The 19215-nt window shown below is 33.9% G+C and overlaps 6 protein-coding genes across 7 annotated transcripts; 4 read left to right on the top strand and 2 right to left on the bottom strand.

The window, feature by feature from the left end:
- The first annotated feature begins 35 nt into the window (after positions 1–35).
- Positions 36–1568, top strand: LOC123010462 (39S ribosomal protein L37, mitochondrial). Its single transcript, XM_044407368.1, has 5 exons — positions 36–287; positions 334–669; positions 719–1005; positions 1054–1223; positions 1272–1568. The coding sequence occupies exons 1-5, from the start codon at positions 100–102 to the stop codon at positions 1515–1517; spliced, it is 1227 nt and encodes a 408-aa protein (XP_044263303.1). The 5' UTR covers positions 36–99; the 3' UTR covers positions 1518–1568.
- Positions 1569–1631: 63 nt separating this feature from the next.
- LOC123010829 (two pore potassium channel protein sup-9) lies at positions 1632–3073 on the bottom strand. The gene is made up of 4 exons (XM_044407974.1): positions 2894–3073; positions 2626–2843; positions 2167–2567; positions 1632–2101 (listed from the first exon to the last, which is right to left on the bottom strand). Exons 1-4 carry the CDS (start codon positions 3018–3020, stop codon positions 1825–1827), a joined length of 1023 nt encoding a protein of 340 aa, XP_044263909.1. The 5' UTR covers positions 3021–3073; the 3' UTR covers positions 1632–1824.
- A 72-nt stretch (positions 3074–3145) lies between these two features.
- Positions 3146–4132, bottom strand: LOC123010830 (RRP15-like protein). Its single transcript, XM_044407976.1, has 3 exons — positions 3998–4132; positions 3645–3943; positions 3146–3593 (listed from the first exon to the last, which is right to left on the bottom strand). Exons 1-3 carry the CDS (start codon positions 4029–4031, stop codon positions 3192–3194), a joined length of 735 nt encoding a protein of 244 aa, XP_044263911.1. The 5' UTR covers positions 4032–4132; the 3' UTR covers positions 3146–3191.
- Positions 4133–4219: 87 nt separating this feature from the next.
- On the top strand, positions 4220–12099 carry LOC123010879 (probable ATP-dependent RNA helicase spindle-E). The gene is made up of 20 exons (XM_044408049.1): positions 4220–4636; positions 5393–5560; positions 5614–5835; positions 5888–6091; positions 6134–6298; positions 6347–6546; positions 6600–6760; positions 7222–7388; positions 7471–7804; positions 7854–7981; positions 8030–8634; positions 8686–8830; positions 9021–9245; positions 9300–9515; positions 9563–9697; positions 9743–10020; positions 10067–10340; positions 10388–10509; positions 10556–10774; positions 11810–12099. The coding sequence occupies exons 1-20, from the start codon at positions 4442–4444 to the stop codon at positions 11943–11945; spliced, it is 4299 nt and encodes a 1432-aa protein (XP_044263984.1). The 5' UTR covers positions 4220–4441; the 3' UTR covers positions 11946–12099.
- A 38-nt stretch (positions 12100–12137) lies between these two features.
- On the top strand, positions 12138–14190 carry LOC123010880 (probable tubulin polyglutamylase ttll-15). Its single transcript, XM_044408050.1, has 5 exons — positions 12138–12289; positions 12336–13309; positions 13366–13578; positions 13624–13837; positions 13997–14190. The coding sequence occupies exons 1-5, from the start codon at positions 12257–12259 to the stop codon at positions 14099–14101; spliced, it is 1539 nt and encodes a 512-aa protein (XP_044263985.1). The 5' UTR covers positions 12138–12256; the 3' UTR covers positions 14102–14190.
- A 63-nt stretch (positions 14191–14253) lies between these two features.
- LOC123011771 (ras-related protein Rab-8A) lies at positions 14254–19178 on the top strand. 2 transcript variants are annotated; one of them, XM_044409389.1, is made up of 5 exons: positions 14254–14455; positions 14930–14990; positions 15043–15388; positions 15478–15480; positions 18209–19178. In XM_044409389.1, the coding sequence occupies exons 1-5, from the start codon at positions 14332–14334 to the stop codon at positions 18302–18304; spliced, it is 630 nt and encodes a 209-aa protein (XP_044265324.1). In that variant the 5' UTR covers positions 14254–14331; the 3' UTR covers positions 18305–19178. The 2 variants fall into 2 exon arrangements, with proteins under 2 accessions (XP_044265324.1, XP_044265325.1); XM_044409390.1 differs by lacking the exon at positions 15478–15480.
- Positions 19179–19215: the final 37 nt, after the last annotated feature.

Genomic DNA, 19215 nt, shown 5'->3' on the forward strand with positions numbered 1-19215 from the left:
AAAACAGACCGATTTTCATGCAAATGGAGGTTAGGTCAAGTGTCAGATTTGAGGTTAAGTTGTAAAGTGAGGTTATCTTGGAACGATCCCTGAACCAAAATGCGGCTTTCTCAGCAACTTTGCAAGCAACATATCGGTTGGCACTTTAAGAAACTATGGGCGAATAAAAGCATAAAAAAAATTGAAGATACAAGAGTTGAGAAAAAGTTGTTAGAGAAAGGCATTCCCGTAGTAAGAGCTGAGGACGTCTTGAAAGAAGCATTTAGGCAAAAACATGAATTTGAAAAGTAATGCTTGAATTTTTGTTGAATATTGATAATAATAGTTTTTTAGAGTGGAAGTTGTGGGGTTTAAGACGCCACCAATCGCTTTTGATAACACTCATCCAAACTGGCATGACAGAATTTTGCTCACTTATAAAGACAACAACGTGTTGTTAGATGGCCTTAAGCAGGCTAAGATTTTAACGAATACTGTGGAACTTAAAGAAGATTTACCTAAGAGCACAGAACTGAAAATTAAAAAAGAAATTGATAACAAAGTAAAGGAGATAATTCTTTCGTCACATGTGTTTGATGCAGAGCAACAAAAGCTGCCGAAATTGAAGGACCCTGAGAGACCTGCTTGGAATTTTCCCCGTGTTTATGGCATAACTCAACCCAGAGTGATGTAATTTTATTGTATATGTTTAAATTTTAAATTAATTATTAATTTTTAGTAAGTTGCTGTTATCAAATTTATTGCAACTAATAGAAAACACCAGTGACTTGGATTTGGTCAAAAATCGTTTCATAATTGACGACACACATTTCTCATACAATTTTGAAAAATACGGAAAACTGATCCAGTTTGAATTAAAAGGAGACACTCTTTTAACATCGACATCGCCTTTAACTGCCATCACTGACCAACCAACCAAAGAACTCGAATTACCTGATATTTTTCCAATAGAGCCTACCATAACTCTAAATGAGGAAAATATTTACACAGTTAGGGGAATTTATCGTAAGTTGCAACAACATTTTTAACCACCTTTGAAAGAAATTGTGTTAGCTGTAAACATTCAATTCGCCAAATCCCACCCTCATACAATTTTCATACCGCATGTGGAAACCGATGTAAAAAATATATTTGAAGAACCTGTAACAGATGAGCAAATTTTTGGACGCTCCCTTTTGAAAACTTTTACAGTGGCTGCGTCATATGCTAAACAGAAATTTGGGGTAAAAGTTTAAAATTGGATAATGTTTTTATTTATTTGAGTGTTTCAGGACGTTAAAATTTTGCCGAAGCCTGTGACAGTTCAATGTGTGCATACAAATGGCCACTTGTTCCACTTTGGGGTCCTACAGTTGAACACACTTGACTTAGAGGACAGTGGGGTTAAAAATGTCTGGTACCAAACCGACAGAATACCGCTTTTTGAGAGTTGTTGCTACAAAGTTGGTAAACCTGTCTTAGAGGGTTACAATAGCGAAGTAATCCAAAATTTAACAAACTTTTATAATAACGTTTAATTACTAAAAAATGTACATATAAAAATTACAATTATCACATTAAAACATTGATAGAATTGTATATTGAGTTTAACCCAATTAACATTTAATTACAACAATTATTATTGGTCTAAAAATATCAAAAAAAAACAAATAGGTACATCGATCACATTTACTACGCGATATATACAGAGTGATCATACAAACATATCTGAGCCATTAAAAAACTGGGAATTGTAAAATCTCTCTGTACGATTTTAAGTTCGGCACACCTGTTACTCGTCGTTTCGGAAGTTTACTGAAGACTATATTTGTGTTTAAAATTATGTCACACAGATGCTCGCTTTATTTTTAAACTGGAAGCTAAAACAGTTTGCGAGGGATGATAGCTGGTGTCTAGTAGCAGTTCTTGGTTCTCTCCGTGGTTAAGACCGAGACAATTACATGAACATACTGACATTTGGTCGATTTCCCCGGGTTCTCCTACAAATGCGTGGCCTGCTAGTAGCTTCCCATTTACGGCCATTACTTCACCATCCAGGGTCAAAACGTGGTGAGAGGAAGACTGAAGGTCTTGATCATCGCGTCTGATGTCTTCAGCGTTCCTAAAATAATAAAAAGTGATTACAGTGTCGGTAACATTTTAAGTTTCTTAGTTTTAAATACTTACATTGTCATGAAGCGAAGGACCAAGAGATTAATACTAGCAGCGACCACAGCTAAACCAAATAAGATAAAAACAAGACTTAGAGCGACATAACCAGGTTTGTCTTTGAGGGCATTATCGTTTTGCAAAGCAACATAATCCCCAAATCCGATAGTCGTCAGTGTTACAAAGCAGTAATAAAAGCTATCAAAGTATGTCCAGCCCTCGTATCTAGAAAAAACCGCAGCTCCTGTTGTGATAATGATGGAAGAAAGCATTCCAGTGGCAAACATTAGATTCATTTCAGTAGCTTCGATCTTTTTGCAATGCAAATATTTCTTTATTTGTCGGATAACAACCGAAGCAAATTTGTTCAAACGTTCACCAATACTTTGGAACATAACAAGACCCAAAGGAATCCCGACCTGAAATAATTTTGAAAAAATTCCATTTTCTTTTTTAATAAGTTTTTTAGCACAATACCATGGCGTATCCCATACAGAAAGCCTTCCCGCCGGCTGTTACAGGTGTGGAGTGACCGTAGCCGATCATAGCTAACACTACAGTAGCAAAATAAAATGCTCCCGCGAATTTCCATTGAGGTCCCGCTTTGTGTGGCTTATATTCGGTAATTACGAGTTCGATCATCCTATAATCGTCTTCTGATATGTTGTATTTGCTCTTGAGAGCGCTTGTGGAAGCTGTCAGTGATTGATATTAAAGAAAGAGCTTAGGTTTGAGGAATACATACTTTTAAGTAATTCATCTCGCCTACTTTCCTCTTTCGATTCAAGGGCGTCGAAAACAGCCGCACCGATCAATAAATAAGTAAATGTACAAACAACTAAAGATAAAGTCCGAACATTCTGTCTTTTCATCGTAATACGGTGTTCAAAAGTTTGTATGCGGGATAAGATGAAATCGATGCGACGCTAGGGACGCTGGACGTCGGCAGGTAGGCAACTAGTAATACAAGATAACAGGAAAAAAACTGCGCAGAAGCGAGATTTTCAAATATAAAATTTTATTTTACATTTATACAAAAAAAATTACTCAGACTCCACTTCAGCCTGTTGCTCGGTTTCCATTTCTTCTTCAAGCTCTTTATCCCAGTCTTTCATTTTTGCCCCCATCATGAAATCATCGCGTAAAACACTCCAAGTTGATTCTTCACTTTTCTGAATGCTATTGTCAGCTTTATCACTCACAACTTGTGATTTTTCTCCCATTAACACGTCCAAAAATGCTCTTTTGTCGATACTTTTTAAAACTTTCTCTTTTCTCACTTCCAAAGGCCCAGCTTCATCTAACTTTTTACTAATATCTTTTTGTTGTGTTCTGACAGCATTGAATAACTGAACTACACCCCTTGTGGCAATTTTTGATAACGTTCTTTCCCGGTCTTTCTCCAAAATATTTGGTTTCACCCTCAGGTTAGGCAGCTCTTGTTTCTTAAATTATAACTTGGTGAAAAATACAATTATACAAATGAAATAACAAACCTTTCGTTTAATTGATTGTTCACTAGTTTCATTATCCTCAACTTCAATTTCTTCTTGTTTGACATCTCCATCTGCAGTAGCCACTTCAAACCCAGTAGGTACCGTTTTCTTTCTTTTAACATCTGTTAATTTCTTTGCTTTGGATAAAACTAAAGTTTTTTTGCCTTTTGGCTTGTTTGTTTTTAAAATTTTCGCTATAGAGTCCGCCCATCCTGCATTCGTTGTACCGGGAGTATTATCAGTGTCTGATACAACAGATTCTACTTCATTTTCACTACTTGCAACACTTTCTTCTGAATCTACAACAGAAAAATAAACTATTTTTGAAAATACGTGTAAAAGCACTAGCGAACCGTTAGTTTCTATTACTTTGGGCATTATGGTCATTTTTTAAGTTAATATGTTAGAATATAAACGGAATACATTTAAGGTTAGAACACTGCAGAGACCACAGACCACATGTCCTCCTTTCAAACCTAGGGAATAATATTTTTCAACAAACAAAAAAGGTTTGGTAGCACTGTTAAACAAGCGGTCACGTGGTTTAGGTATGTGTTTTGTCAGTGGTTTTGTGGTTTTCTTACTTTTTTTGACTGTGGTATAATAGTGTTCGTTTTTTAGAATTCGTGAAAGGAAAGAAAATAATAAGAAAATGAGATTTCTTATTTGTGTACAGGTGTTATGCAGCAGAAATGCATAAACAATTATAGAAATTACACTTGTTAACAAACTGCTATTTTGTTACTGCAGTTGAGGTTACGTTTATATTTGTTTTGTGTTATCTTCTTTTGGGCAAAATGAGTGATTTACTCTCTGATTTCTTAAACGACAGGATTGAACCTGTCCCTGTGTTAGGTGTTGTAAATGGAATCATGGATTATGAAATACCTGAAGAAAATAACTATGACACTTCCGATTCTGAATCAGAATCAGACACTGAACAACAGGAATACATTAAAAAAGAATTGAACACCTACTTTCCTGAAGCAGAAGTAAGTTCTGGTCAAAAACTTTAATTAATACGAGGGGACTAACAAAAATTTTCTTAATTTATGAGTTTAAAGATAGGAAACACATGCTTAAACATTTAAACATTATGAGGCTTTTCTACATATTGTAATCACTGGAGTTTCTCTATTCAGATATAGAAACTCTAGTAATCACCATTACTGTCAATACATTTTTGAAGTCCATAGAGCCACATTGCAAAGCACTTCTCCGTAGGTTTCAGGTATTCAAAAGAAAATGTACATTTTACAAATTAAGCTCAGAAACATTCAAAATAAAATTTTAGAAATTATTTGTAGATTGAAAATGTTCAGCAAACTTGGGGACATGCATTGTTGACTTATAAGCCAATACTAGCTTATAAGCCAACAATGCTTACTTTCTTAAAAAGTCAAACTTAATATTTAATGTCTAAAAAATCTTTGTATGTTACGGCTAATGTGAACTTGGCAAGTTTATAAACTACTTTTATTTAGATAGATAGTTTTTTTTTTCTAGTTTGCAAACTAAAATATAAAAGGAAATTTAAATTATAAGTATAGAACAATTAAGAAACTAAAAGTTAACTGAATTAGGTGTGTTGAGTCGCTAATTTAGTTGAATTTTAGTGTTAAAGTAGCTGGTTTGGCTAGTTTATAAACTGTCTTAATATGCAAACTTGGTTGTTTATAGAGTAGCAAATTTGCACATTAATTGTAACATGTGCAGAGGAGTTTTTTAACAAAGTAATTTTAATATAGGCACCGTGTTCTTCTGGTGGTGGTCTTACCGATATTGACGATGGTCATGAAGAGTCACTATTGGGCACAGACATCATGGAACTTCTTCATGTTCCTAAAGTTTTTGAAACTTACAAATTTGACACTTATTACAAAAAAGAGTTACCTATTGATTCGTCTCGTAATAAAGTGAGTTGGTCTTTCACGATAAACAGGTTTAAATATAATTTTGAATTCTTTAGATTCTTGACATGATTAACACCAACTCCGTTGTAATTATTCACGGACCTACAGGCTGTGGTAAAACTACTCAAGTGCCACAGTACATTTTAGACCATTGTAGAGCCACAAAATCGCCATGCAATATTGTAGTTACTCAACCTAGAAGAATAGCTGCTATCAATATTGCACAACGAGTCTGTGAAGAGCGGGGGTGGGCCTTAGGAACAGTTTGTGGTTATCAAGTATGTCTCATGCAAAAAAAGAAATAATAATTACAAAAATTTGGTATTGTAGGTAGGTCTCGATAAAAATGTCAGCGAAGATGTGATTTTAACTTACGTGACAACAGAAGTTCTGTTACAAAAATTGATTTCTCAAAAAAATTTGAACAGATATACTCATGTGATTATTGACGAAGTACACGAACGGAGCAAAACTCTCGACTTTTTGCTTTTAATTGTAAGAAAATACCTCTTTACGAACTCACCGTCAGTTAAGGTAAGTTAGTGGTGTATTTAGAATATTTCTAAATTTTGACAGATAATTCTCATGTCTGCAACCATGGAAGCTCAAGATTTTGCTTACTATTTTCGAAGCATCCCACGCAATAATCCTCACCAGTATTTACTGGCTCCGGTGTTACCCGTCACTAAGAAAAGCGAATTTAAAATCAGCGTTTATTACAATGAACATTTTGCTTCTGCGGTAAGACTTGCATTTGAAACCAAAATTGTTACTTGAAACTTTTTTTAGATGCCTTCATACAACTTTGAAGAGCCTTGTATGCACAAAGAACAGTACGACGTATGTGCGAAATTGATTAGTCTTTTTGATAAATTAGAAGAAAATGAAAGTAAATTGAACCCGACGGAACGTATTAATGGAAGTGTTTTAGTGTTTTTACCAGGTTTTCACGAAATTGAAGAAATGCATAAAGTTTTAATGAGGGAGAAGTATGAATTTCATGTCTTTCCAAAATGTTTCGATGTTTAGAAGCAATTTTTAGAAACACTTCCGTTCTTGAATGGGAAATTATTCCCTTACACTCATCTCTAGCACATGAGCACATGATCAAAGCTTTCCAGAAACCGCGACCAGGATGCAGAAAAATTATACTGTCGACTAATATTGCGGAAAGTTCCGTTACAGTTCCTGATGTCAATTTCGGTAAGGTTTAAGTAATTTCAATTGGAAGAAAAATTAATAATAATAATGGTAATAAATTGTAGTAATTACTAGTGTCTGCTGGTAGATTTTTAGTACCAAATTCATTCTATAACATTTTGTCTTTCTGAGACTGAGAAGGTCAATAGTTATCCAAATTTGCATGTGAATAAAATAACATCCTAATGTAGCGTTTGTGTCACTGATTATTAAAACAAATTAAACAAAATAATGAAAAATTAATAATAATTTGACTATAAATGAAACCCATGTCAGTATAATCTCAATGAATTTTTTTATTAAAAAAATTTCATAAATTATAATGATCAAAATTGCCGTTATATTAATTGAATTGTCTAGAGAAAAACTCTTTGTTTCATGAATAAATAGTATGACGGTACAACTTACATGTTTCTTTATTGTTAGCTTCAATTGTCTGCACAATTTAAATGAAACAATTTTAGTGATCGATTTTTGTCTCACGAAAAATCTGGTGGTAAACGAAGTAACAAAATTTTCAAGTTTAAGTCTTCAGTGGGCATCTCATACAAACTGTATCCAGAGAGCGGGGAGAGTTGGCCGTGTAGCCAATGGCAGAGTGTATCGTGTGGTCCCAGCCAATTTTTATCTGGTTAGTATTACAAAACCCTAAAACAGTTTGCTTTTATTTTTTTCTTATTATTCCATTATATCTATAATATTTTACCGAACAGCATGAAATGAAACAAAGTACTATTCCTGAACTCCAAAGAGCACCTTTAGAGAACGTCATTCTCTATATGAAATTGTTGGGTTTAAACGATACTCCCAAAAATGTCCTGTCGTTGGCCATAAGTCCTCCAAATTTAAAAGATGTAGAACGATGTGTCTGGCATTTGAAAGAAGTGGGAGCTTTGCTGCAAACTTGTAGAGGCCACTTTACCGCCGCTGATGGTGATATTACCTTCATGGGACGAGTGATGGGTTCGCTTCCTATCGACATACATTTATCCAAATTGATTATCTTGGGTCACATGTTTAGTTGCCTTGATGATGCTGTGATCATGGGTATGTCCGAATATTACTTTTAAGCGGTAATAATGGTTGTGTTTTACAGCTGCTGGTTGTATGACAAAAAATATCTTTGTTCAAAACTTCCACGATAGGTTTAGAACTTACAGGTGGAAACTTTCATGGGCTGATGGATCTTGCAGCGACTTTATGATTTTACTAAATTTGTACAATGTGAGTGGTGTGTGTTTTTTATTATAATTTTTTACTTTTCTGGAATAGGTTTGGCTGAATATGAAACGAGAGAATGCGTTCAGTTCGAGCCACGCAGAAATCAGTTGGTGCAAAAAAAATTTCGTCAATTTCAAGGGACTTAGAGAATGGGATATTCTAATTCGCGAGGTTCATTCGCGTTTAAAACGACTCAAAATTCAACAATTGACAGGACCAGCTAGTATTCCACTATCTATCGTGGAAAAACCGACAGTTCTCAAAGTCATAATTTGCGGCGCATTTTATCCTTATTATTTCATAAAATCACCAGATTTTGGAAATGCCGACGCAAGAGAAGCTGTTAAAATACTCAACGGACGCGATCCTTGCAACACTGTTTATTTCACTAACATGAAATTGAACCAACCGGGACAGATTTATGTTAGACAAATCAAAAAATTGATGAATGACGAAGATAACCCAAACGTCCGGATCGGTTTTGATCCACAAAGCAACAAAGTTTTCGTCGAATATAAAAATTTTAGACAACCAGAACAAGTGACAGTTGAAGGTAGACAGTACATCGCAACAGTCTCGGGTAACATAGCTGCGGAGGTTTATGCAGCTGTGAGGAAAAGACAGTTGAGAGTTCCTTTTCGTTTAGAGATTTTACCGTAAGATGTGTTGTGTTGTTACAATTGCAATTTTGATCGTTTTGATTTTAGAGACACCAAAGCCTGGGAGTTTGCCAATATGACTAAGGCGAAACGACAGAATTCGGAAAGTGAAGATGTTAATTGTTTCACGACTGTCGACTATTCGCCTTTGCCTACTCTAGATATAGAATATATCACTATTATTGTAACCCATGTGAGTACTATTTGCATAACCTGACTTGTGAACTAAGAAGAAAAAATAGCAAACGATTTCAGTTATTACCAACCACACACCTAGTTTTTTATGAATTATTCAACATCCTATTTTTTTATTATACTCGCCAAATTCAGAAATGACACGAGAAATTGACTGCAATTGTTTATTGATATTTTTATACTTGCAGATTATTGATGCAGGTCACTTCTATTGTCAGAATTGGAATGAAGAAACTCGTATTCTCCTTGATCAAATTTTTGCAGCTTTGAACGGTCCAGGAGTATTTCTAGAACCTGCTGGCGAAAAAATAAAAATCAACACCGAAATATATGCAGCAGCCTTTATCGAGGACAGTAAATTTTATAGATGCAAAGTCATCGCCGAAGAACCTGGTCAACCTCCCATTGCTCAGGTATGTCAAAGCGGGTTAAAAACATTCTCAAATAATTAAAAAAAAATGTTAAAGGTGCGCTTTATCGATTATGGAAATGTGCAAAGAGTTCCTATAAACCGACTTTATAAATTACCAGAAAACAATTATTGTCGGGCCCAACCCATCGCGATGTGTTGCGTTCTTAGCGAAGTGCAACCAGATCTTGTCCTAAACCCAAAAGCTTTGTGGACTGAAAGGGTCAATAATATTTTTAAGAGGAAAACGACTGGTGTTTTGCTGAATGCAAAAGTATGTTTTTTGCTTATTTAAATGAATTTGGTTAACCACAGTTGTAGGTGTATTCGGTGGTTGACGATGTCGTCCATCTTGAATTATTCCTGCAAAATCCTGGTCCGAATTCGGTCTCATTCAATCAATGGTTGATCAATGAAGGACTTGGTCAAAAATGTGAAGAAAGTCAACTATCGAAAGTAAGTACTAATTGTGGAAATTGCGAAATATTTAATCTATTATAGATGGACCACGAAATGCGTCTCAAAGTTCAAAGTTCTGAAGATCCAAGCAACATGTGTACTCTTTACAACAAAACTCTAAGTTCGAACAGTTATGTAGATTTCGAAGCGCCTGAGTCGAGCGAAGCCACTGAAATAATTGAACTGAAGGGCCCTTTCAGCCCCCTTGAAATAAAAGTTTGTGGTCTGGTTCAGGCCACTGTAGGGGCGCCCGTGCACGTCGACGGTGATTCTATCAATGCTGTGATATTAGATGATAATCCTGAAGATTGTCACGCGAGGTAAATAATAAGACTGTAGAAACTGGATTTAAAAAAATAATTAAAGGTTGCTTGTCGCTGCACAAGTTTCGCAGTCATCTACAACGTCAAGTATGAAAATATCGCAAACGACGATCATGCCAAACATTCCTGGACTTCCCATGTTGATGACTTTACTATTCTGTCCTCAGATGGAGCCAAAACTGACACCTGACGGTAGTCGAGTGGCTTCAGTTTTGTGCGGATTGGGGTACAAGGAAGGCACGGAAAGAGCCAATTTTCCCATGCATGATATTTGTCTTGTGCTTGATACCGATTTGCGATCTGAAATGATTACTAAGGTTGGCAATATTGTTATTACAGACGGAACGTTAATTGGATGTTTCAGATAAACGAATTGAGGTACTACATGAATACAGCTATTAAAACGATGAGTCAAATCCACGAAGAGTTGGCAGTACCTGAAGATTTATATACAACTCAACGGTGTCTCAAAGAAGAACTATTTCGGTAAGGAGTTTGTTTTGTGACGCTGTTTTCTGATTTGTCCTTCCAGTTTGTTGCATATGAGACAACAAACTGTTGATCGGATTAATGTCAAGTTCGCTGATGTGTGGAATAAGGGTTTGGATAATATGGAAATACTCCGGATTGATATGGACGATGATGAGGAGGCTATATGGTCTTATCTGTGGTTTGTCAAATTTAACGATGATAAGCGCAAAAATATGTCGATTAATAAGAATTTGGAAGAACTTAATCAAATTGCGAGAAGGTGAGACTTGAGTTCTTTTGAGATTCTGAAATATCTCGCCTGTAGTTTGAACCTTTGTTGATTTTGTAACAAAGTGATTTTTTATAGATTAAAGTAGTAAAGTAGAGTCTGCCGAAAGATATATCATTTGTACGATTTTTTACGATATGTTTATTGGCACCCCCTCGTTAAACCGAAACCAAAAATATTGTCGGCACGCTGGTCAGAGCTATATTCTGAATATTCTGTTATTGAGACGTTTAAGTAACAAGCGAGTTAAATATACAGTTTTCTCTAGACTTTTTTATATAAAACTGAAGGAATTAAGGTTTTGGTGAATATGGCTCTTAATATTAATAAATTACTAGTTAATAATTGCTGACAGTGAAAAGTTTTTGCGTTGTTTTAGTAAATGTACTGCGAATTCACTAATATTGATGGGGAGATTAATGTTTTTAGGTGTTTTAACAACTAAATTTACCCCTCATATCCCTGTAAATTTTTAAATCGATCCATCAAACCGATGTCTCGGACCCATTGGTCAAAGTTTTACAGGAACAATCGTACATATTGTTTCTGAATATTGTCTAATCTTCGTCAAAATGAGAAAAACATTTTTTTTTCAGCTTTTTTTTTACAATTTGGCATTAGTTTTGTTAAAATTAAAAAATTAAACAAAAATATTTTTTTGATTTTTTTCAGTTTGTAAAAAAATTCAAGAAACAATACTGATTAATTTTTGAAAAAAAAATCAAAATTTTTTCGAATTTTCTTTTTTTTTTCAAATTTAATTAATAAGTCATGTAAAATTGTAAAAAAAGCTGAAAACAAATTGTTTTTCTCATTTTGACGAAGATTAGACAATATTCAGAAACAATTTACAGAAATATGAGGTGTACATTAAGCTGTAAAAACACCTAAAAACATTAGTCTCCCCAACAATGTTAGTGAATACGCAGTAGATTTACTAAAATAACGCAAAAAGTTACTTTTCTCATTTCTTTAAATCAATGTTGAGGGTGAAAAAATTTTTTTTTTAATTACATTTTCTTTTAGGTCGGCAACAGAAAGAGAAATTGTATGCGAACTCTGCAATAGTGCTCCATTACGTACCATAAACGATGTTCGAATTCATCTTTTTAGAGAGGGACACAAATCTAAGCTTGCAAAATACGAAAACCAAAACAAGTAGACGAGAGATGTTTATTCATTATCAGTGTTAATTATGTTACTTTTTTAATTTGTGAATGGATTATGTTTTGTAAAAGAAAGTTAAGTTTTATTTTTTAATGTTTTGTGAATCTTACATTAGAATGACGTTCTTAATAAATCCATAATTTTTCAAATTCTGTTTTTCTGAAGAACATTTGCACTGGTCTATTGGAAATGAAAGTGTGTAACTTATCAAGGTCACAGCTAGAAAGTCAAGGACCGGTATTGAGATCTTAATAACGTGTACAAGTACCGTTAAAGCATAATTTTACGTCAGCAGTGCCAGTTAAAATGTCCGAAAACACAGAGACAAAACCAAAACAGGTGAGTAAGTGATATTTCAATCGCAATCTTTACGTAGAATTTTTAGGGAAAACATGGACGTAGCAGTGTCATAGACAGTTTTGTGTCACAATACGAACGATATTACAGTCTTTCAGTATTAATAGCAATAGTTTCAGTAGTTACGATATTAATAATAGCGGCAGACGAATGCCGGACGTGCTTTAATCGCTTAGAAGATGTCACTCAAGTTACAACTTCCGACGGATATAAAACTTTTTGGGTTTATGGCAAAAATGTGGAAAGCGGATATTTGAAGCACGTGTTTATAATATTAAACAGACTCGGTTATAAAAATGATCCGAATGCGACTGACTGGGACCTATTATGGGCCCATGACTACCCATTTCGCAAACTTTATCCACAACTGAATCATTTGAGGCCGCACCAAAAAGTCAATCATTTTCCAGGGTGTGGTTACATAACAAATAAGGTTGATTTAGCCGTCAGTAGACTTAAGTACATTCCACCGGCATTCAAGTTACCACAAGACAAAGACGACTTTCTCAAATACGCCAACAGTCATCCTAATATTAGTTTTGTGCAAAAAAACAATGATCATAGGAATATAAAAATAAGACCGGTTAAAGAAATTGATTTAAACTCGGAGGGAACATTTGTTCAAGAATTTGTCGATAAGCCTTTACTAGTCAGTGGCCATAAATTCGATATCGGGATTTATACGATTATTACCTCAATTGATCCCTTGAGAGTGTACGTATACAACGGAGACGCGCTTTTGAGGTTTTGTCCGGTTAAGTACTACCCGTTTGACCCTCAAAATCTTGATAAGTATGTAGTCGGGGATGATTATCTCCCCATTTGGGAAGTCCCAGCTCTAGATTATTATTATAATGAGTTGGGATTTGGGATGAGGGAAAGCTTAAACGCATTTCTTCGGGCGAAGGGGAAAACTCCGAAAAAAATTTGGGACCAAATTGAAGACGCCATCAGGATTTTAATTCTAAATAAAGAACCCAAAATTTTAGACGTCGTATCCAAGTACAGTAAAAAAAACAGTAAAACCGTGTGATATTTATAGCAATTAAAATTTGTAGATTCAAGTCCAAACGCAACTTTTTTGAATTGATCCGAATTGACTTTGTAGTCGACGAAGATTTAAACGTTTTTTTACTGGAGGCGAATATGAGTCCCAATCTGTCGTCAGCACACTTTCCTCCTAATCAGTTGCTCTATGAACAGGTTTTGTACAATGCTATGGGACTATTAGGACTTGGGGAGCGCATTCGGAAAGACACTCTTGCCGTTAGGTAAAAATTAAGAACGTTAAAACTTCGTTTCCATACCCATTCTAGGTCGCACTCAGAAGAAGAAATGATGGTTTCGGAGAAGAACCTTGTTACGTACCCTAATGAATGTAACAGTGCTCTTTGTAAAAGTGGTTGCGCTTCGTCAATTTGCCAGTTGTGTAGACCTTGTCTCTCTGCAGATACTCTTCAATATTTGAAGGATGCATACAAAGAGCATTTGAATAGAGGTGATTGCAAAAGGATATTCCCTCCAAGTCAAGTAGGTTCTTTAAGTGTTACTTAAAAAAACAAAAAACAAAAAAAAGTTTATAAATAGAGCATTAAATATTTCCCACAAGTAGCAAATAATTGTTTAATATGTTTAATACGTGTACTCTGAAGATGGTTTTCCTATTTTAATTTTTATATATTTTTTCAGTTAAATCCTGGGGCGGAAGTAAACTGGGAGGACTATTCTGCCGAGAACCAGCTTCAATATAGATGGTTTCTGGGCAAATGTCAGTTGGATGCCACGTGGTGCTAGCAACCCAATTAATTTAAAAAATGAATACAAATTGAAAAAGCTGTTAATTTCTTGTAATTAATTGTTGCAATAAAATTGTTTCCTGTTTATCTCTGAGTTATGAAACCAACAATACGCATCTGGGGAAATTTGTGTCTGCTTTTGGTGACATTGCGACAGGTTGCTAATGTCGTTGCTAAAGACGTGAAGTGACCCGGCAGAGAACAAAAAAGTGTCTTGTGTGGCAAAAGATGGCAAAAACATACGATTATCTTTTTAAATTGTTGTTAATTGGTGACTCAGGCGTTGGGAAAACATGTGTTCTATTTCGATTTTCCGAGGACGCTTTCAATACGACGTTTATTTCGACGATCGGTGAGTATTATAAGAGGCCCAACCTGTAAAACCTTCGGGCATAATTTTACCAAACTTTTTTAAATCATAACTTGTGTTTCTAAATGTGGTCGTTCCGAGATTTGATTTTTGGTGATGTAGTGACGGGGCTTTGTTATCTTCTCACCACACCTAACGCCCGAGACAGTTGTGACAGCGTCGCGCCGAACAATAATCCAATTGTGACGAGAAATACAATTTTAATGCTCCGTGTCGTGACTAATGAGTTAATTGAGTATGAGATGACATCAACATTGACTAACAAAATCAAGATTGACAGGTGTCAAACCTTCCAGGAGACACTTGATGCGAGCATTGACACCTGTCAAAAGTTTTTGTGTTTTCATTAGTGTCAGTTCCGGTGGAAAACAGGACAGTTTATTGTCTTAATTGAAGCTTATAATTAAAACAATTAAACTCATTTGCACCAAAACATCACAATCTTCTTGTTTACAGGTATCGATTTTAAAATCAGGACGATAGATCTCGATGGTAAAAAAATTAAACTGCAAATATGGTAAGTTCTTGTTTCGTAAAAATATTTTTTTTCAATTTTGAGGTGTGTTTAGGGACACAGCTGGACAGGAACGCTTCAGGACGATTACAACAGCTTACTACAGAGGGGCAATGGGTATAATGTTGGTCTACGATATAACGAACGAAAAAAGTTTCGAAAACATCAAAAACTGGATACGAAACATCGAAGAGAACGCCTCGGCGGATGTGGAAAAAATGTTGTTGGGTAATAAATGTGAATTGGAAGAAAAAAGACAAGTTTCAAAAGAAAGGGGCGAACAATTGGCGATTGAATACGGTATTAAATTCATTGAAACCAGTGCGAAAGCGAGCATACGCGTTGAAGAGGCCTTTTTTACTTTAGCTAGAGATATCAAGGCGAAAATGGAAAAGAAATTGGTAAGTTTTGTTCCAACATCCTACTTATACCTTTATATGAATCTCAAAACTAATTGTATTTATTTTTCTTGCTCTCCTTGAATTGGCAGAAGGTAAATTGTTTTTTGGATTAAGCATGTGCTTGGCTAAAATGATTGGTCGCTTTATTAAAATGCATGGTTTAATAGTTTTTTTTTTTGGGTGTTCTTTATTTGTATCACTATGAACCGGAAAAAGTGATACCTAATAAATCGTCTCTTAATGTTTAACGGGCGTGGGCCCACAATATCGTGATTGAAAATAACGAGTAAATATTAATTTCACGGTTGGAGCATAAAAATCTTTTATTGACAATTTGTCTATCAACAAGATACTAAGCGAAAGTTTTTAAAGATGAAATGAAATTTTTTCATGTTAACGTCAGAGGAATTTTTTTAACCAATGGCGTAATTGCAATTGCATGGACAAATAAAGCTTGTTGGAAAGGTGTTTCAAATTGAAAGTTTTGAGATGGAATTTCCTGTAGATGGTACTAATATTTATTATTAGATGTACATTTGTGAGGGAAATACATACAATGGTGGAATGGTGATAGAAGACTTTCAGCTAGGTACAAAAATTAATGCCGATTTTTTTTCTGAGAAAAACAGAACTGACAATTTCTATATCATCATTTATAGCACCTTGAGCTCTTTTGTTTCCGATGTTGTTGGATTTAATTTATTGTTGAATTTGGTAGTTTGTTAAATGTTTTGTACACCATAAAACATAAATTGGTGATTTTTTCAACAAGTATCTATTTAATGTTGCAAGATCTGCCGTTTCTGCTAATTAAATTCAAGAATACATGATCTGAACGACCAAAAACTAACACAAAGATCTAACCTTTGAAGAGCTATATCTCATGACAAAAGACACAAACTATTTTTTTCTCATGGGAACTTTTAACTCAGTTGAATGTCCTTTTATCGAGAAAGAAATTAAAATCGCCGAAAGTTTAATTTCAAGGAAGTATGTTTTAATATTTTGAATGTTTAAACTTTTTGTGAATAACTTCCAAAATAAAGTAGCCATAAATTTACAAATGCATATTTACATACATAAGTACTCTCGTAATACATTTGAACGTAGGTGGCGGTTCCTATGTTGAAAACAAAATATTACAAGAGTTATAAACCTGACCTATTATTTACGGCCTACACAAAAAAATATATTTTGTGAACTAATATTTCTGCATTTTTGGAAAAAACATTTTAAACATTTCGTTACTAATTGAATGCTACGTAAATAAATTATCGTTTTGAAATTATTGACGTATTTGTTTTTTGCACTTGTTTCATAAAAAAGCTATCAGTACTTCATTAATTTAACCTTCGTAATGTAATATGTAGTCGGTATGTATATAATATGGAAGTATTAAGTTAAAGACACGTATCCGATACTTAATAAATATATAAATAAATAATAAATATATAATAAATAAATAATAAATATATTTATGGTAAGATCATTGTTTTTTCTCAAATTTTAAACGGTGATAAAACCGGTGAAACACCGGACACTAAAAATTTAGTACAGCAATTGAACTTGAAATAATGCAATAATAAAATAGAAATCGTTTTCAAAACAAATGTGACAAAAATGTAATAACAATAACTTTAAAAAGATTTTGAAAATGTGAAACTGATTTTTTTACATAAATCGGAAATGAAAGTGTTCAAATGAGATTGTGGGTATTGCAAATAAGCTTTGTAGTATATGTTTTGATTTGTAAACCTACGTTACAAAATTACGTGCATAGGTATAATTGCGCTCACTTGAAACCACTTGTTTGAATTCATCAAAGCCGTGATCATTCTAGTCCCAAATTATTTTGTTATATAATTATTTCGATATCTCAATTTTTTTATAATGTTGGCCTGTTAACAAATTTTGACGTTGTCTTTCTCACAATTCACAATCTCATAATTGTCAGGCATCTTCCAAACTGCTATCAAGTTTTTCTATTTTGTTTTTAACACTGACTATGACACTGCACTGGCAAGACCACTAAATACGACATTTCTTTTGATAGTTTTTTAACCTTTTTTGATATAACCTTTTTCTCACTATGTAAATCTCTGAAAAATTAGACAATTTGACAATTTGCGTTTTTTTGCACTCAAGTGTACATATTACCTTTAAGGTTTATTATGTTAATTAATTAATTAATATAATATTATATAATTGTAAATAATTGATATTAATTATAATTATGTCATGAAAAAATATTCGTTCGTAAAAATAATCCAAAATAAAAGAGTAATCGTTACGAAAATTTACTTTCAAAAAGTGAATATAGCCACTAGCTCTTTGTTGATGTGATGATGATATCATCATTTAGCGTCATCATTGGCGTAAAGTAAAAAATTCGGACAGGTATGTATGAAAATTTAATTATTTGGCAGATTTGAGCCACTGATATTAATTTTAATAAGTGTCTGTCTACACGTTTTCGACATGTACCAGTTAAGTATTGTTGTGTATTTTAAAATCACCTGCATTTAATATTGGAATGTATTTTGAAATAAATGTATTAAAAAAATTGTATACTTAATTATTATCTTCAAAGTGTCTTTTAAGCTAACATAAATTTTATTTGTTTACATTCCAGTGATTGAATGAATGTCCGTTTAATTGGTAAATACTTTTTCAAACTAAACTAAAACCGGTGTTGGAATATTTACATTTGAATTTTATTTGAACCTAAAAACTGAATTTGAAACATCTTTTAGTATTCATGTTACTTTTTTGCCTTTTTATTTACATATTTCTTAGTATTATTTTTTACGTTGTGATTAGGAGGCGAGCAATCCCCCGAAAGGCGGCCACCAGTTGAAAGCCACAGAACCACAACGAAAGCCAACGAATTGGCTGTCCCGATGCACCCTGCTCTGACCAATCGGCGGAGTTTAAACGCCCTTATACTAATCGTTCACATCACAGCCTTAAAGGGAGAGTCGATTTTTTCGTTTCTCGAGGGATAAACGTAAGGGTGGTAGGCTTCGTTTGGTACCAGAGGTCATCAGGTTGTGGTGTGGTGTGTAAATAGTCGGTACGACATGTCGTCCGGTGTTTTGTGAACTAATCGAAGTCGTTTAAATAAAAATTAGGCGAAAGGGACCAACTTTTCGTTGAAAAAATGCACAAGTAAATAAGATACTTTGTTACTTATGATTCGGTTTGAAGGCCCCGTTTTCCCTCACAAAACACCGGACGGTATGTCAGCGACCTTGATAATACTTATGTGATTAAGGGTAATTATTTTTTTTACCGTTGTATTTTTTTAGATAATTTATAGGTATATTTATACGTGTGCACATTAAATTAAAGACGATTGTATTCTTGATGGCGGTTGCAGACTTTCTCATAAAATTATGTCAATTACTGTTTTCAACGGCCATTAAGGATATTGTTTTAATGATTCTTTGTTGTGATTGCGATTCATTTATATTTTTTAAAAGTTAGTTATGTCTTTATTCATTTTTATAGTAGATAAATCGAACAACCCAATGAAAATCAATCCTTTTTATTTGTGTAATTGTGTACATAAATTATTTTCGTTTTTCTTATCCAAAGTATTATTGAAAAAATTCTTTGTTAGGCGTTATTCAAAAAGAAAAAAAATGTATATCCAGTTTTGTTGCAAAAAAGATATTAAGGGAAGACTAGATTTTGTACGTTTGTATATTTACATTTCACAAATTGTTTAAAAATTATCGCCCTCTAGATTTAGAGATTACACTAAGTAAATAAAAATGATGGAAATTTTCAGGATGTTTTATTACGGTTTTTATGAATAATAAAAG

This window comes from Tribolium madens, unplaced genomic scaffold, assembly GCF_015345945.1.
Source record: "Tribolium madens isolate multiple individuals breed KSU strain unplaced genomic scaffold, Tmad_KSU_1.1 Scaffold_91;HRSCAF=231;Tcas5.2_LG7, whole genome shotgun sequence".
Taxonomy (NCBI): domain Eukaryota; kingdom Metazoa; phylum Arthropoda; class Insecta; order Coleoptera; family Tenebrionidae; genus Tribolium; species Tribolium madens.

Bases quoted from the DNA above. Each gene is read 5' to 3' on its own strand.
- LOC123010462 (XM_044407368.1), top strand. From the start codon at position 100: ATGCGGCTTTCTCAGCAACTTTGCAAGCAACATATCGGTTGGCACTTT. The intron at 1,006-1,053 runs GTAAGTTGCAAC...AAATTGTGTTAG, and splicing joins CACAGTTAGGGGAATTTATC to CTGTAAACATTCAATTCGCC. The intron at 1,224-1,271 runs GTAAAAGTTTAA...TGAGTGTTTCAG, and splicing joins ATGCTAAACAGAAATTTGGG to GACGTTAAAATTTTGCCGAA.
- LOC123010829 (XM_044407974.1), bottom strand. From the start codon at position 3,020: ATGAAAAGACAGAATGTTCGGACTTTATCTTTAGTTGTTTGTACATTT. The intron at 2,568-2,625 runs GTATTGTGCTAA...AAATTATTTCAG, and splicing joins TCTGTATGGGATACGCCATG to GTCGGGATTCCTTTGGGTCT. The intron at 2,102-2,166 runs GTAAGTATTTAA...TTATTATTTTAG, and splicing joins GTCCTTCGCTTCATGACAAT to GAACGCTGAAGACATCAGAC.
- LOC123010830 (XM_044407976.1), bottom strand. From the start codon at position 4,031: ATGACCATAATGCCCAAAGTAATAGAAACTAACG. The intron at 3,944-3,997 runs GTTCGCTAGTGC...TTTCTGTTGTAG, and splicing joins CAAAGTAATAGAAACTAACG to ATTCAGAAGAAAGTGTTGCA. The intron at 3,594-3,644 runs GTTTGTTATTTC...TTATAATTTAAG, and splicing joins AACAATCAATTAAACGAAAG to AAACAAGAGCTGCCTAACCT.
- LOC123010879 (XM_044408049.1), top strand. From the start codon at position 4,442: ATGAGTGATTTACTCTCTGATTTCTTAAACGACAGGATTGAACCTGTC. The intron at 7,982-8,029 runs GTGAGTGGTGTG...TTTCTGGAATAG, and splicing joins TTTTACTAAATTTGTACAAT to GTTTGGCTGAATATGAAACG. The intron at 8,635-8,685 runs GTAAGATGTGTT...TTTTGATTTTAG, and splicing joins TTTCGTTTAGAGATTTTACC to AGACACCAAAGCCTGGGAGT.
- LOC123010880 (XM_044408050.1), top strand. From the start codon at position 12,257: ATGTCCGAAAACACAGAGACAAAACCAAAACAG. The intron at 13,579-13,623 runs GTAAAAATTAAG...TACCCATTCTAG, and splicing joins AAAGACACTCTTGCCGTTAG to GTCGCACTCAGAAGAAGAAA. The intron at 13,838-13,996 runs GTAGGTTCTTTA...ATATTTTTTCAG, and splicing joins GGATATTCCCTCCAAGTCAA to TTAAATCCTGGGGCGGAAGT.
- LOC123011771 (XM_044409389.1), top strand. From the start codon at position 14,332: ATGGCAAAAACATACGATTATCTTTTTAAATTGTTGTTAATTGGTGAC. The intron at 14,456-14,929 runs GTGAGTATTATA...TCTTGTTTACAG, and splicing joins GACGTTTATTTCGACGATCG to GTATCGATTTTAAAATCAGG. The intron at 14,991-15,042 runs GTAAGTTCTTGT...AGGTGTGTTTAG, and splicing joins AAAATTAAACTGCAAATATG to GGACACAGCTGGACAGGAAC.